The 14522-nt window shown below is 46.6% G+C and overlaps 2 protein-coding genes and 1 long non-coding RNA gene across 4 annotated transcripts; 1 reads left to right on the top strand and 2 right to left on the bottom strand.

Moving 5' to 3' along the window:
* Window positions 1–717: 717 nt before the first annotated feature.
* LOC117851740 (UDP-glycosyltransferase 90A2) lies at window positions 718–4503 on the bottom strand. 2 transcript variants are annotated; one of them, XM_034733617.2, is made up of 3 exons: window positions 3292–4501; window positions 2976–3216; window positions 718–2877 (listed from the first exon to the last, which is right to left on the bottom strand). In XM_034733617.2, the coding sequence occupies exon 3, from the start codon at window positions 2778–2780 to the stop codon at window positions 1131–1133; it is 1650 nt and encodes a 549-aa protein (XP_034589508.1). In that variant the 5' UTR covers window positions 2781–2877; window positions 2976–3216; window positions 3292–4501; the 3' UTR covers window positions 718–1130. The 2 variants fall into 2 exon arrangements, with proteins under 2 accessions (XP_034589508.1, XP_072149380.1); XM_072293279.1 differs by having other exon boundaries at window positions 2976–4503.
* Window positions 4504–7641: 3138 nt separating this feature from the next.
* On the top strand, window positions 7642–10265 carry LOC117852919 (uncharacterized). Its single transcript, XM_034735223.2, has 3 exons — window positions 7642–8839; window positions 9321–9863; window positions 9968–10265. Exons 1-3 carry the CDS (start codon window positions 7697–7699, stop codon window positions 10079–10081), a joined length of 1800 nt encoding a protein of 599 aa, XP_034591114.1. The 5' UTR covers window positions 7642–7696; the 3' UTR covers window positions 10082–10265.
* LOC117852920 (uncharacterized) lies at window positions 9848–13667 on the bottom strand. Its single transcript, XR_004639975.2, has 2 exons — window positions 11831–13667; window positions 9848–10797 (listed from the first exon to the last, which is right to left on the bottom strand). It is a non-coding gene; the product is annotated as an uncharacterized lncRNA (long non-coding RNA).
* Window positions 13668–14522: the final 855 nt, after the last annotated feature.

The following is a 14522-nucleotide window of genomic DNA, read 5'->3' on the forward strand; positions in this document are numbered from 1 at the left end:
ATCGGCGCACGCTGCATCGGCATCGTCACACTCACCACCGTGCATCGGCATCGTCACACTCACCACTGTCCCAGTCCCATTGCCACTTTACCTTTACCTTACAAGTTGTCTCGTATAAGAAAAAGGAAGCTTACTCCCCCATTTCAAAATATAGGTCATTTTGACTTTTCTAAATATATAGGTTCTTTTGTGAAGGCTCCAGCTCCTTCTAAAATAGAAAAATAGGAAGGAGCTGGAGGAGCTACTTTTTTTTTTGTTCCGGCTCCTCTAGTGTTTCGGCGTGGAGCCGTTTTTGGCATCCTATTTGGTAGGGCTCCAGCATAAATCGTAGGAGAAGCCGGAGCTGGAGCCTTGCCAAAGGAGCTCATAGATTTTTGTTATGTATTTAGACGCTAAATACATAGCAAAATCTATATATTTAGAAAAGTTAAAATGATCTACATTTTCGAACGGAGGGAGTAAGAGCGTGTTTGGTAGCCAGCCATAATTGGCCACACTCATTTGTGGCGGCGCCAAAGGTTCGGTAGCAAAAATCGGCGCCAACAGCAAAATCAACTGGAAAAGCTGTGGCAGCCGTAGGTTAGACACCAACCAAGCACAACCTCTGTTTTTTTGCATCGCCGCATGTGAGGCGTGGCGCGACATTGCTAGGAACAAGCACACCATAAATCGTACATCAATTTCGTAAAGATAAAACCACAAAGAAACCAAACCAACTGAACAGAAGAGGTGGACCCTTCTAATAATGTATATTAAGAAAGAAGAATATGTTACAAAAGAATTTAATATCCAATAAGAAAAAAAATCAGAAGACCAAAATACAAAAGAATCGTATAGAAGACTTTCCAGCCACCTTTTTATTTCTTGGAAGTAGCACCTATGAATAACCATGCCAAACTCATGAATGAACCTAGCCTTGCTTATAGCAGATCATGAGCCCACCCAACCTGACAAACCCGACCTGACTCATCAAAAAATCTAACCTAACCTGACCCGGTTAATGTGTTCGGCGAGCGGGCCAATATTTACGACCCGATCTAAAACATGGGTTGAGTATGGATCAAGTTTTTTGACCCGATCTAAAACCCACCTGCATGAACCTTAACCTGGAGAAAGTTTAGAGACCAAGATTATTTTGTCCCCCTCACCCCGTGTTCTCTGATCTTCTGAATACCATTTTCACCTTTGCCTACGACGTCATCACCGTAGGTCCGTTGTAGCTCTTCCACCAGATTCCGCAACGACATGGCTGAAGTTCCACCGAGGCTCACCGCCGACTTCGCCGCTTGCTGCGCCCACGCAGCCCTCTCGCGCATTCCCCTCGCCGCCTTGCTGTTGGCGTCCATCAGCTCCCGCACCTTCTCCTCCACGTGCGCCCGCCCGACGACGTCCGCGCCAGCCTTCACGGCTATCCTGACGCCGACGCCCAAGATGTTCGCGACGTGCCTCGCGTTGAGGTGCTGCTCGGCGATCATCGGCCACGCCAGCAGCGGTTTCCCGGCGGCGAGGCTCTCCATCACGGAGTTCCACCCGCAGTGGCTCACAAACCCACCGACCGCCTCGTGAGCCAGAACGCCTCTTTGCGGGACCCACCCGCGGACGATCCGGCCGTTGGGCCCCACGTCCATCGGCGGCGACCATGCGTCGGATCGGACGGCCCAGAGGAAGGGGTGGCCGGACTGCGCCAGCCCGTGCGCCAGCTCGTCGAGCTGTGCGTCCGTGACGTGTGCCTGCGTGCCGAACGAAACGTAGACCACGGACCCCGGCTGCGCTGCCCTCTCGTCGAGCCACGAGAGGCAGCCCTCGGGGTCTTGCTCCTTCTCGCCCTCCGGCGGCATGTCGTCGCCGGCGGCGAGGAACAGCGGGCCCACAAGCCAGGCGCGGGATCCTGGCTCGTAGAACGACTCCAAGCCCGGCACGTAGTCCTCGTCCAGCGCGGCGAAGCTGTTGACGAGGACGCCCCAGCTGTGCACGTCCGAGTCGCCGATCTCCTGCGCGAAGAACCGCGCGAACGGGTCGTCGGGATCGGCCCTCTTCGTCACCCCTTCCGGGACCTCCTCCGCGCTGACCACCACGTGCTCCGGCATGGCGGGCACGCGGAGCCGGGCGCCGGGCTCGAAGCTGGCCGGCGGGGTCGCGGCGAGCGCCTTGCAGATCGCGGAGGCGAAGCAGGACATGCCGTTGAACACGACGCGGCGGGCGCCGGCGACCGCCGCGGCGCGGCGCGTGAACCCGAGGAAGAAGTCGGAGACGACGGCGAGCGGCGGGGACGGGAGCGACGCCAGGTACTCGGCGAAGGGCGCCCGGAGGAGCGCCGTGGCGTGTAGGAACGCCAGGTGCAGCGACGGGCTCGGGAGGGCGTCGGTGGACTCGACGCCCGGCGGCAGCGGCGGGAGCGACGGGAACGGGAGCGCGACGAGCGCCACCGACGCCGGCAGGCGGCTCCGGGCGAAGGACACGTTGCCCGGCGTGGTGACCAGGGTCACGCGGAGGCCGGCGTGGTGCGCCGAGAGGGCCGTGGCGAAGTGAAGCAGCGGGAGCATGTGGCCCTTCGCCATGAAGGGGAAGATGACGACGTGGTCGCGGCCTGAACCTGACACGGCCACGTCGTTGCCGCCGTTGTTTGTGCCATGGCTGGCCGCGGTGGTGGCGGTGCCATTGGCCATGGCAGGGACGCCATTGGTGGCGGTAGTGGCGTTGGCCATGACAGGGGCGCCGTTGGTGGAAGTCGCGGCGTCGGCCACGGTAGGGACGCCGTTGGCGGCGGCGGCGTTGTCCATGTCGCCGTTTGCGTAGTACTAGATGACTCTGACTTAAGGTAGTTGGATAGATATCGTACGGAGAGTATTTATCAAGTCTGGCTCTTCATCTTCGTATCTGTTTTGTTTTTGTTTTGAGAGGGTCATATGGATCTGTTGTGTCTGTTAGATCACATCGTGTCATCATCTGTATTCTTGGCTGGGTTGCGAACTTACCGGCTTTGATCGAATCTCCCTATTTCCTGCGTCATCTATCTTCTGCGTGAACAACCAGGTGTAGCAGACCCGCCGCTTATCTGGGATGCACGCGGCTCATGCGCCGCCCCAAGCTGCCGACGGGTTTGACTGTAAGCCATGGGCCTGGTGCGGATCCCCCAACCAGGAGGATCGATCAGTGCATGCAGGTCCAGTTTGTTTGGTTTGCCAGATTGTGTGGTGTGACTGTGCCTGGTTGACTCTGTTTGAAGGAAGGATATGGTTACCCTGCTTCAAGAAATTAAAGGAAAGAAAAAAAAGGGGGAAAGATGGTTACCTTGTTCCAATCGGTGGTAAGGTTATCATATTTGTTCTATGGATTTTGAGTGACTTCAGCCGTGGACTTGTAGAATTTCATTTCAAAAAAAGGAAGACTCTTGCAACATTAAGTTTTAAGTTAGACGGAACAATACGGTCAGAACTCAATCAAATTTAGCATCAGATGGCAATGTCATTGGCATGTAAAACTGCTTCCATATATTTGTCATTGGCATTTCAAAGAGTCATACACATTACAAAATAATGTTATTTCATTATATAATACGTCAGTTCGAACATTCAATTCAGATTTCATATGCTATCTTGATAAAGGAGTGGTTCTTACCAGAGACATCCTAGTTAAATCGAAGATCGCAAGGAAGTGACCAGTTCAGCAATGCAGGCCAATTATTTTGTCGTGTCAAGCAATGGATTTTGGGCTAGCTGAAATGATAGCACGTATTTGGGAAGAATCATCAATTCCTTTATGCAGAATCTAGTCTGTTTGGTGGTGCTCTTAGCAATGTAAGAGAGAGAGAGAGAGAGAGAGAGAGAGAGAGAAGAAGAAGGCAGCTATCACAATAGATAAGGAGAGCAATTTACAAGCTGATGACGGCAGGACATGCATGCTTCATAGTGATCGCTGTCGTCTGTCGATTTTATTCTGAACAGAAGTAGTAGTACATTCACAAAACTCAAACCAACATTTATGCTGCCTAGCCGCAGCACTGTCGGCCACCTGAGCGACTTCAGTTTTATTCATACTAAACACTAGAGTACACGAGACGGTGTCCCCATTTACGTTGCGCTGTTCGTTGCTGCCAACGTTTTCTTTACCTATACGGCCATACCTTACGAGAACGTGGTCGAGGCAGGAGGAGACGGGCCGGGCGGTCTTGGTGGCGGACGCCATCGCGCCTTGGCTGGAAGCGAGCTGCTAATTCTCCCTCTCGGTCCCTGTGAGTTCGAGTTGTGCTTGCTGCTAGCTGCTTGGTGCTTGCTGAAACTTTGTGATCTTGGATGCCGTATTTATAGGCATTACAGGAGGAGTAAAATGGGGACGCACTATTGTCTCTCTGTTTTACCAAATTTTATCTTGAAAACAATGGGGATTATGGGCACTAAGTAGTTCCAGTGGGCACAGTGCGGCGTAGACTCATAGATGAACTGATGAAGACGTCGTGACTATAGCAGCAAGTTGGCAACCAGTCTCGGCTAGTGCGTTGGAGAGCATTTTTCTTCCCAAGAGGTGACCACACCTGAGCCCCTGACTCACGTAATCACGTTCATGCGTACCGTAGGTCGATTGGTCTCCCGTTAGTCTGATGGTCGGCTGTAGACGAACCCTGCGAGACCGGCAAAGGAAACAGAGTCAACTGAGCGACGAAATCAGGTCTTCGTCTTTGCGGAAAATGTGAACCCACCGATGGCGCATTTCCGCGCTACAGAATTGGGCCACGAAGCCCCTAGACTTCTGAAAGACTCCGGGGTTTGCTTTGTGCAAGGAAATTTTTGTTAAGCTCCTGGTTTCCTTTTTAACATGGTGGGATATATGATTGAGAAAGTTAATCTGATGGAATTTTATAGAGAACTTATTTCAGTATTTTCTCTAAATTATTTGAAGAAATTTTCATGATACTTATGGGAAAAAATATCTCAAAAACTTATGTAAAGAAGTTCCCCTTATAAGAAAAAACTAATGTCATTAAGCGTTAATAAAAAGTTTCCAATGAAAAAAGTTCCGGGGGAGAAAAGTTGTAAAGTCAGGAGGAAGGACCATTGCACGCTAGGAAGCCTCGATCACCACTACAATAGAAAGGGGTCGACACTAATAAGATGTTGCAAATGGTTCTCAAAAATCTATCTTGAATATACATATCGCTGACGTCGTCTAAACTAAACTCCATGGTAAGAAATATACCCCCGCTAACTCAATATTTTAGACGGTATTCTTTTAAAAAGCAGTTTGTTATACAGCAAAAAATATGAAATGTATCTTGGTATTAAGGACAGTATTTGAAAAAAAACCGTAAGTGGTAACCCAATATTATAGTTGGTGTTTTTAAATATCGTATGTTATACATCACAGACAATTTCACCTATAAAAACCATTTGAAATGTTTCTAGTCACTGTAGTCAGGTTTCAAAAAATCCCATCAGAAATATTGCCATTTAAGATGAATTTCTAAAAAATCCGTTGTCTATTCATAATATACATTAACTTATCCCTTTTACCTTTCAAATTTTGAGTTTGGCAGCAGCATGTCCATCCTCATCAATAGTATAATTCATAAATGTTTGTGTACATTTTAGGATAGCGTGAATGGAATGTATACCATCATGACATCTTAATTAGTGTAGTATAGTTGCCACTATGGTATATGTATATTAAGTATTCATTATAATTTATACCTACGAGTTTGCAAACATTTAAACTTTTTATTAGAGATGGGGCTCGGTGAGGGAACCGCGCAAGGGGGAGGGTGCTGATGGGCCAAGCAGTGTTGGGCTCGATAAGGTGAGAGAGAAGATGGAAGGGCTGGGTAGGGAAAAAGGCCCAACTAAGGAACATAAAAGAGGAAAAAGAAAAGGGACTCGGAGATGGGCTGGGCTGAATAGAGGATAGGGATTTGGATATATTCAAATTTAAATATTTTTAAATTTGAATGAATTTGGATATTAGGGTGTAATTGGAATTTGGGAAAAGAGTTTTGAAAGATTTTTGGAAGCTTAGGTTTGAGTATTATTTTGAACAAAGATTCAAATTAAAATTGAGAGATATTTTATAGACCTTAGGATTTAAAGAAGAGGGAACAAGCAAATGCAACATGTGATATAATTTTAAGCAGGGTTTAATTATAAAATAGTTCTAAATATTCACTAGCTAATAAATTAAAGAGAATAAAATAGATTTGTAGAAAAATTTAAAAATGACCAAATTTTAGTAAATTTTAAATGCATAAAGAAAGGTGGAATGTTGCGAGTCCTATCTTCCCTACGCACTTGCACCTCTAACTAGAAGTTAGAAATTATTCCTCGCATCTCCCACAATCCACAACACCACTTGCTCCGTGCATAAAGACATGATTGCATTTTCGGGCTGCGAAAAATGGGAAAATGGGTGGGAGGATAGAATAAAGCCACTGTTACTCATAGTTATATAAGATTAGAGTGTATATGTGAATTTATATATGTCAAATTGATATTTAAAAAATCTATAAAAAAGTTCATATTACACAAATTTTATATGAACAAAGTTATAGACAAAGAGGTTATATGAATAAATTTTATGAATATAACTATATAATATAAAAAAAATATGTGCAGGAAAAGATATGAACGTGAATTATATGAGCAAACATTAAACAAACAAAAATATGAAAAAGAGAGCACGAAAAAACAATATGTGACAAAAACTGAAAGAAAAAATTGTACAAAAAAATTCCTTGGAATATTTGAAACGAAAAATTGGGCAAAAAAGGGAGGATCTTTGAGGAAAAAGAATTGGAGACAAATTTTGGAAACAAAGACTTGAATGCATCTCCGTGCCGCCCAAGGTAGCTGGAGTTCGGCCCTTAGTGCATCTCCGTGCCGCCGCGCTCCAATCTACTCCCACAGCCGGAGAACGATGTCGCGGCCTCCAGCCATGTTGGGGATAAGGAGTATGAGAGAGAATGAAAATGAAGAAATGGAAGGAGAAAGTGATAATATCCAGTGGGGCTGCCATGTTGGGAAAACGGGGCAGACTGCTGTTTGGATTGATCGAGTGGAGGGGGAACCTCGTATCGACGTATGTCTCTATGAGCCTGAGTTAGGTTCATGAGTTACAACAATGCAGGGTGTTTGGTTCCAGCTGCTTATTTTTAGCACCTGTCACATCGAATGTTTAGATACTAATTAGAAGTATTAAACGTAGACTATTTAGAAAACCCATTACATAGATGTAGGCTAAATGGTGAGAAGAATCTATTAGCTTAATTAGTCCATGATTTGATAATGTGCTGCTATAGTAAACATTTGCTAATGATGGATTAATTAGGTTTAATAGATTCGTGTTGCCGTTTAGCCTCCATCTGTACAATTAGTTTTATAATTAACTTATATTTAATCCTTCTAATTAACCTCTGAATATTTGATGTGACACAGACTGAACCTCAGCTCGAAGGAACCAAACGACCGAACAACGCTAGCGTTCAGAGAATAACTGATAAGGGAGATTCAGGCTGTCAGGCTGAAGTTTGCTCAAACAAGTTTCCACGCCGAGAAAAGGACCCGGAAGAGAAAATTCCTGTTTCAGAAAGGGGAGCAAGGGTATTTATAAACGCCGCATTCCCCACCGAACCGCTTCCATTCCGAATCCTCACGAAAAAACTTGGAGAAGCACCAAATCCCCGCAACACCAAACCCACCCAAATCCCACCGCCATGGCCGACGGGGACGTTGTCCTCGCGGTCGCCGGCCCGGCCGGGGGCGGCGCCGTTCTCATGCTCCGCGTCGACGGGGCCACCGGCGAGCTCATCGCCGCTCGCCTCTTCGACCCCCTCGCAGAGCACGCCGGGCGCCACGGCGGAGACGCCGCCCTGCTCGCGGCGGACGCCGAGCACGTCCACCGTGCGCTCCTCTTCGACACGGGAGCCGGGGCGCCTCGCGGCTTCCTCATCACCGACGATCAACTCCGCGGCGCGCTCCTCTTCGACACGGGAGCCGGGGCGCCTCGCGGCTTCCTCATCACCGACGATCAACTCCGCGGCGCGCTCCTCGCCCGCGACGGCCTCCTCATCGTCGGGAGTCTCGCGACACGAGGGGTCCACCAAGTCGGCTTCGCCCTCCTCCCTGCGGCGAGCGGGCCCGGCGGACATCACGGCCGCGGCCTCCTCCCCGCCTCGACCCTCTTCCTCGACGGGCTCGTCACGGAGCCAGGCGCCACCGCCGCCCTACTCCCAACTCCTGAAGCCGAGGACTGGGTGGTGGTGCGCGTCTTCGCCGCCGACAACGATCGCAGCCATGGCCCCCAAATCGCCGCCACGGAGGACCAGGGCCTCGGGCGCCCCTTGCTGGCCGCCCTTGTGGTATCAATTGGTGCCCGCGGCGACCAGAACACTCCGGTTGTCGTCTTCGAAGTGGAGAAGCTCCGCTGCGGCCGCTCCACCGCCACTGACCGAGGCCGCCACGATGAGCTCCTCGCCGACTCTGTGGTCGTACGGGTCTTCATCACCGCCGATGACGGCTCCCATGGCCCCTTCATCTCCGCTACAGGAGACCAGTGCTTTGGGCGCTCCCTGCTTGCCGCGTTTGCGGTCTCAAGCGGTGCCAGCGGCGACCGCAGTGCGCAAGTCGTGTTCCAAGTGGAGGTACTCCGCCGCGGCCTCTACACCGCCGCCGCTGGAGACCACCGCTTCGAACACGTGTCGGGCCGTGGCCTCCTCACGTTCCCCCGCAATGCACGCGGCCCCGGCGACGGCCTGGCATCGTCGACGGCGACGCCATCTACCTCCTTGCGGCGAGCTGTAGTCGCTCCGCCGCCTTCTTCGGTAGCACGGGGTGCTACCAGAAAATTTGTTCTCAAGGTTAGTTCGCTGTCAGTCGAGTTTGCAGCTCTTTGTTTCTTTGGTGTTACTGTTAGTGCATAAGTTAGATTAAGAAAGCTAATAGAGAAGTTGCAATTGTGAAGCTTGAACTCAGATAATTTCAGAATAGGAATTGATTCGTTATTGGTAATTTAAGATTCAGAATTGATTTCATTATTGGTAATTTCAATTAGTAGTTGATTCATTTTGGGAATTAAATATTAGGGTTTGATTTCAGTACTGGCAAATTTCAGATTAGGAATTGATTTCACTGTTGGTTATTTCATATCATGAATTAATTTCATTATTGGTAATTTCAGGTTATGAATTGATTCATTATTGGTAATTTCAATTGGGAACTGATTCATTTTTGGCAATTTCATATTAGGATTTGATTTCATTATTGGCAATTTAGGATTAGGAATTGATTCCATTTTTGGTAATTTCAGATTATGAATTGATTCATTATTGATAATTTCAGATTAGGAATTCAGTTGGAAAGAAAAGGTGGATTAAGAAAGGAAGACTGGGGAAGATCTGTAGCAAAAACTTGGTGAAATTTAGGAGTCTGCTCGGCGACTTCGTATGGTTTGCTGTTCCTAGTGTTCTTCTGTTCTTCCCCAGAAAGGCTGAAGGAAATGAACAAGCCAAAGGTTACAAGCAGCAACTCAAGCCTCATCTAAGTTTGCTTGAAATGCTGAACCCTGAAGATCCTAGCATTGAGAAGAGGGTAGTGATGTCACTCTTTGTGATATTTCTAAGCATATGGATTATGGCATACGTCCTAGCAAGTCTTGGAAGGGGCAAGAACTGCGTGAAATTAGTCGGAATTCTCACATACATGACTATGATCTCTATCATAGCCTTCATGGACTACATGCTCTCCAAGACCATGCCACAGGACATGCTCTATAAAGTGCTCTTCGGGTTGCATTTCACTATCATGGCCTACTGTATTACTCAAGTTTGGAGAGTGTTTGTTAAGGAAACAACATGGCAGCTCCCAAGTTTACCAAAATTTCAGGTAATGTAATCAAACTCATATTCTTAGCTATTAGAATATTCTTAACAATAGTGTATTTTACTAAACAGTACAATTTGTGTAACTTTCTTTGCTACCATCTACAGGACATGGTCAACAAAATGAAGACATGGTGTAGATGGCCAAGTCGACCTCAAGAGAATAACCACCAAGGGGAGAATTCTTTGAGTGAGCCTCTTATGGTGCATGAAATGGTGTGAGGTCCAGTCTGAACTCATCTTTGCGTGCTTTTCCCATCTCCTGAAAATAAAATTGTAGACATTGATATGAAAGAAAAGTGAGGTAGGCAGCTATGACAATTGCAGAAGGTAGACATGTTTGTAGCAAAGGCCAAAGGGACCTGTATCTTTCCATAATGTCAGATATCTTTCCATTTGTTCCTCAGCCAGATATCTTTCCATAATGTCAGGACTAACTCAAGAACCTTTTTAACTGTTAACCAACCATCTGGCAGATAAGCCTCAAGATATATTTCACTTAGAAAGCTCCATGAACTAACATAAGTAATTTCATCAGTACATGGTACATACCTTGTCGATTTCCAGATATTAAAACGTGTTGCATTGGCCTGTGATTTCCCTCCATTAGTGTGGCTATGCAAAAATATTCACCAGGTCAAATCTGCATTCTTTGCAGAGGGTAACCACTTGTCAAACATCACATGAAAGCACGAACAAAATAGTAAATGTTAACAAATACCATCTACCACCTACTCTATACAAAGTCAACCATTTGGATCCTTACAATTTGCTTACGTAATTCGATATTACTGGAGGACACATCAAATTTTTTGGTCTTATTTGACACAAAGCAGAGGGGAGACCCTAAACAATATGTAATAGTCTACCTAAAAACTTCAAGCAAGAAAGGGAATACTTCCTTGCACATCCGTCATCCGTCTGTGCCATCGTTCAGTCTGTTCAAAAAAACAAAAGTAGTAAACAATAAAACTCAGGACACGCAAAGGCTACACAATCATCCTTGCCTTACTTTGTTTAGTATGTTATAACTACACATAAAGAAAAAGGCTGTATGAGTAACATTATATAGTATGACAACACATATAATAAGCATAGAACAATGGTAATGACCGTAGACTGAAATATAATTGTACGTTCAAAGTATTATGATTCACATTATCTGAATCTGGTAAAAAATATATAGACCAACCAAGTAACCAAGATAAAAAAAACAGATGCTGTGCACATTTGACTAATATTTAGCTATGACATGGTTTTTAGGCTAAAATGCTCTTTAAATACTGTCAATTTGTTCTCAAGTTGTGTGTGTTTCAATCTATTTGTTTTCTACCAGAAAATTTCATATTCATATGCTATCCTATTTTAGAAATGTGCAAAGATAAACTATCTTAACATCTTAAGTTGCATCATACTAAACTTCTCAGAATAGCTATTGCTCTTCATCCTATTCATTTAGTTATTTAATTAGACACTTTGATCATTGACACACCAAAGGTCTCAAGCATATCTTGAACTGAGGCCTCATGTTGCACTAAGTCTCTTTTCCCAGCTTCATATTTATCACTAAGAAAAATCAAAGAATGCATCAAAACTGAAGCTTCAAAAATCCCAACTACAAGCTACACTAGTTCAATTAGCAATTTATCATGAATTTAGCCATCCTAAAGAAATGCATAGTGCACGATATAAAAGATTCTACACCATGTTAAGCATGCCCATCATTTGAAGTATTATTTTTGCAAGGCTCTGCAAGATAAGAAAATCATCCAACACCTACCATCCAAAAATCAGACAAAGATGCTCATGTATATGCAAAAAGTGTGTGTGACCATGAATAACTGCAGTAAGTATCTGTACAACATGATTTGAGTAAGAGTGAAAATAAGAGCTCTCTTTAGCTGTGACAAACATCACGGGCAACATCTGGATTCTGGGGATAACATACAACATTCAAAGAAAAAGAATGACCTCTTTTTATCCTCCATATTCAGATTACAGTAGGCTTCATCTCCTTATACGGATTACAGCAAGTTTCATCTCCAAATGCAGATGGCAGAAAGCAAATCAGTACAAAAGGAATAATGAAAGAATGGAAAACAGAATCTCTTATCTTAGTGTGGATAAAGCTACCACTGGACAGTCTAAATGGATAAAGTATTCGAATCTAGTCCCAATTGGCATTAATCTGCACGAACAATATATAGAAAAAAAAATAGAGATGAACTGAAGCAAACTTACATGGAAAGGAGCAAACATCTAGACTAAACGGAAGCAAAATAAACAAAGCTACATGGGGCTAGTTCAAAGGTTTCCGACTGAGCAAACAACTAGACTAAACGGAAGCAAAATAAACAAAGCTACATGGGGCTAGTTCAAAGGTTTCCGACTTTGCACCAATTTAATCCCAATGCGAAAGCGATAAAGCAAAACGAAATATAGTAAGACAGATAGGATTCACTACACTCGAACTATATTCACTAAAACAAGCATAACAATATATGGATTCTACCAGAAGCAAAACCAAACAAAGCCGTCATGGATGGCACAGGATTGAAATATGCCCACCCCAAATATATGCGGTAATCCTTGGTATTGATAGAGACATTACCCTTGAACAAATAACTATGCACTTTTTACCGCAGCACACTCAAATACTCAATCCGGCTGGTTCTTTAACACATTGCCAGGCAAGTAAACCATGCTAATTGTTACAGTGTTGTACTGTCAAATGGCCGTTTGCGCGTGGATGAACGGGCATGAGGGAGGGGAGGGGGTGTTCGTGGAACAACTGGAAACAACATCTGCAAAGTGACACCTGCGGATTTGGTCCTTCAAAAAGTAATCTAATTAACATCGACAACGAGAAGAAGGCTTCTTATGTTAAAGCTACATGAGTGACTTAAGCCGTGTCAAAGAAAAAAGAAAAGGCACACACATAGTAAGACATGATGGGAAATCAGTGAATGGCAAGAGAAAAGCTCTAGCATTAGAATATAACGTGGATACCATTCAGTAGAGCAAACCATCGCATCACGTAGTACAAATTTGCGTCCTTTTTAACATGTGACTAGTAGCTGCATACATCTAAGCAGATAAGTAGCAGCAGCCATTTTCCATATTTAAAGGAGAATATAGGTAAGCGAGAAGGAGACTATCTCACCAGATCAGCGGTTCTTGGATTTTTGGTGGGCTTGTGGCTCTCAAACAATCGAGCCAGAACGAGGTCACCGCCACGAAAATCCACACAACTCGGCCCTTGGCGCGGCGCTCGGCGGCTCCCCATAGCTGGATCCACCGTTGCCTCGACGAAACCTCACATGGTTAGGGACTGCGGGCGGAGGAGGGTGGCGGTGGGCATGCCGTCGGTCGGAAAGGTGGGGCGCCGCCGGGAAGGCGCGGCAAGACCTCGGCGGAGCGGGAGAGATGGGGTCGGTAGGGTTGCTCCTGGATCAATCCTGGGCGTTCAATTACAAGCGAGCGGCTGATAGCCTCGCGTTAGCGAGCTGGGCCAGTGGGCCGCACCATGTTCTTGGGCCGGTCATGTTTAGCTTATTTCTGTGCCCACTTAGGGCCCGTTCGTTTTCACCGGATTGGTCCAGAATGAGGCCCAATCCGGGTGGATTGAAACGGCCCGGAATGGAGTCAGGCATGGTTTGCATTCGCTGTTCGGTTAGATTTGGTCCGGAATGGAAACAGGCCCGGTTCGGTTTTCCCCCTCTACTCACGATCCGGAATCGTTCCGCACCTCCTCCCCTCCAGAACGGATCCTGACCACTCGCTCGACTCGGTCTACTCTCGATCCTCTCTCTCGTTCAGCCTCCCGTCCCCGCCGGATCCGCGTCGCCGTTCCCGCCGTCTCCGACCGCTTCCGCCGGGCCCGAGAGGCCCTCGTGGCCGCCGAGGTGGCCGGCACCGCTGACATGGAGGCGTTCTTGGATGAGCTCAAGGACGTCGCGCTCGAGGCCAACCGCCTCCGTCGGGGCGTTCTTTCGGAGCTCGTCGCCGCCGCCGGGGGTTACCAGGCGACGCTCTACCTCGAGGCGCTATCGTGCTTCGTGCTATCCATACACGACCACGAGGTGCTCCGCCGCTCTGACCAGTGCCGCCCCTTGCCCGGTAGCTAGTCCCCCTTCTTGCTCCAAGGTCCGTGCCGTTTCTTTCTCTGTTGCTTCATTTCTTTCGTTCGTGCAAATTCTTGGTTTCTGTATTGGACACACATGGCGTTCCTATTGGTTCTGATATTCTTGTTGGTGGTCAGATTAATCTATGCTACAAGTAACTAGAGAAACAGTAGGATCAGTACATCTGGAGTGATGCGTGAGTCTGATTTCAGAGTCAGAGTGCTATTGGCTATTTACTTACTGCTTGTGCCTGTTGATCATGCAGGCATCTTTGAGAAGCACGAGATGGGGTAGCAAGTGCTGGGCAGCGAGGACCAAACCAAGAAGACAAAGTATAAAATTGTATGATACTCTTGTCCCAGTTAGATACAATCGGGTACAGATACAATGGCTGCTTCCCAACATGCAATTTTTCATATCTGATGCTAATGAGAGCTCATGTTCTTCTTCGCTTGTGTTTTGGCAGTGGCTAGTTGGGTGGTAGGTGGTGGTGAGCGACTCGAAAACGTTTGCAGCAGTGTCCTGTGGGCAGCTGCGCC

This window comes from Setaria viridis, chromosome 4 (genome assembly GCF_005286985.2).
Source record: "Setaria viridis chromosome 4, Setaria_viridis_v4.0, whole genome shotgun sequence".
Classification (NCBI taxonomy): Eukaryota; Viridiplantae; Streptophyta; class Magnoliopsida; order Poales; family Poaceae; genus Setaria; species Setaria viridis.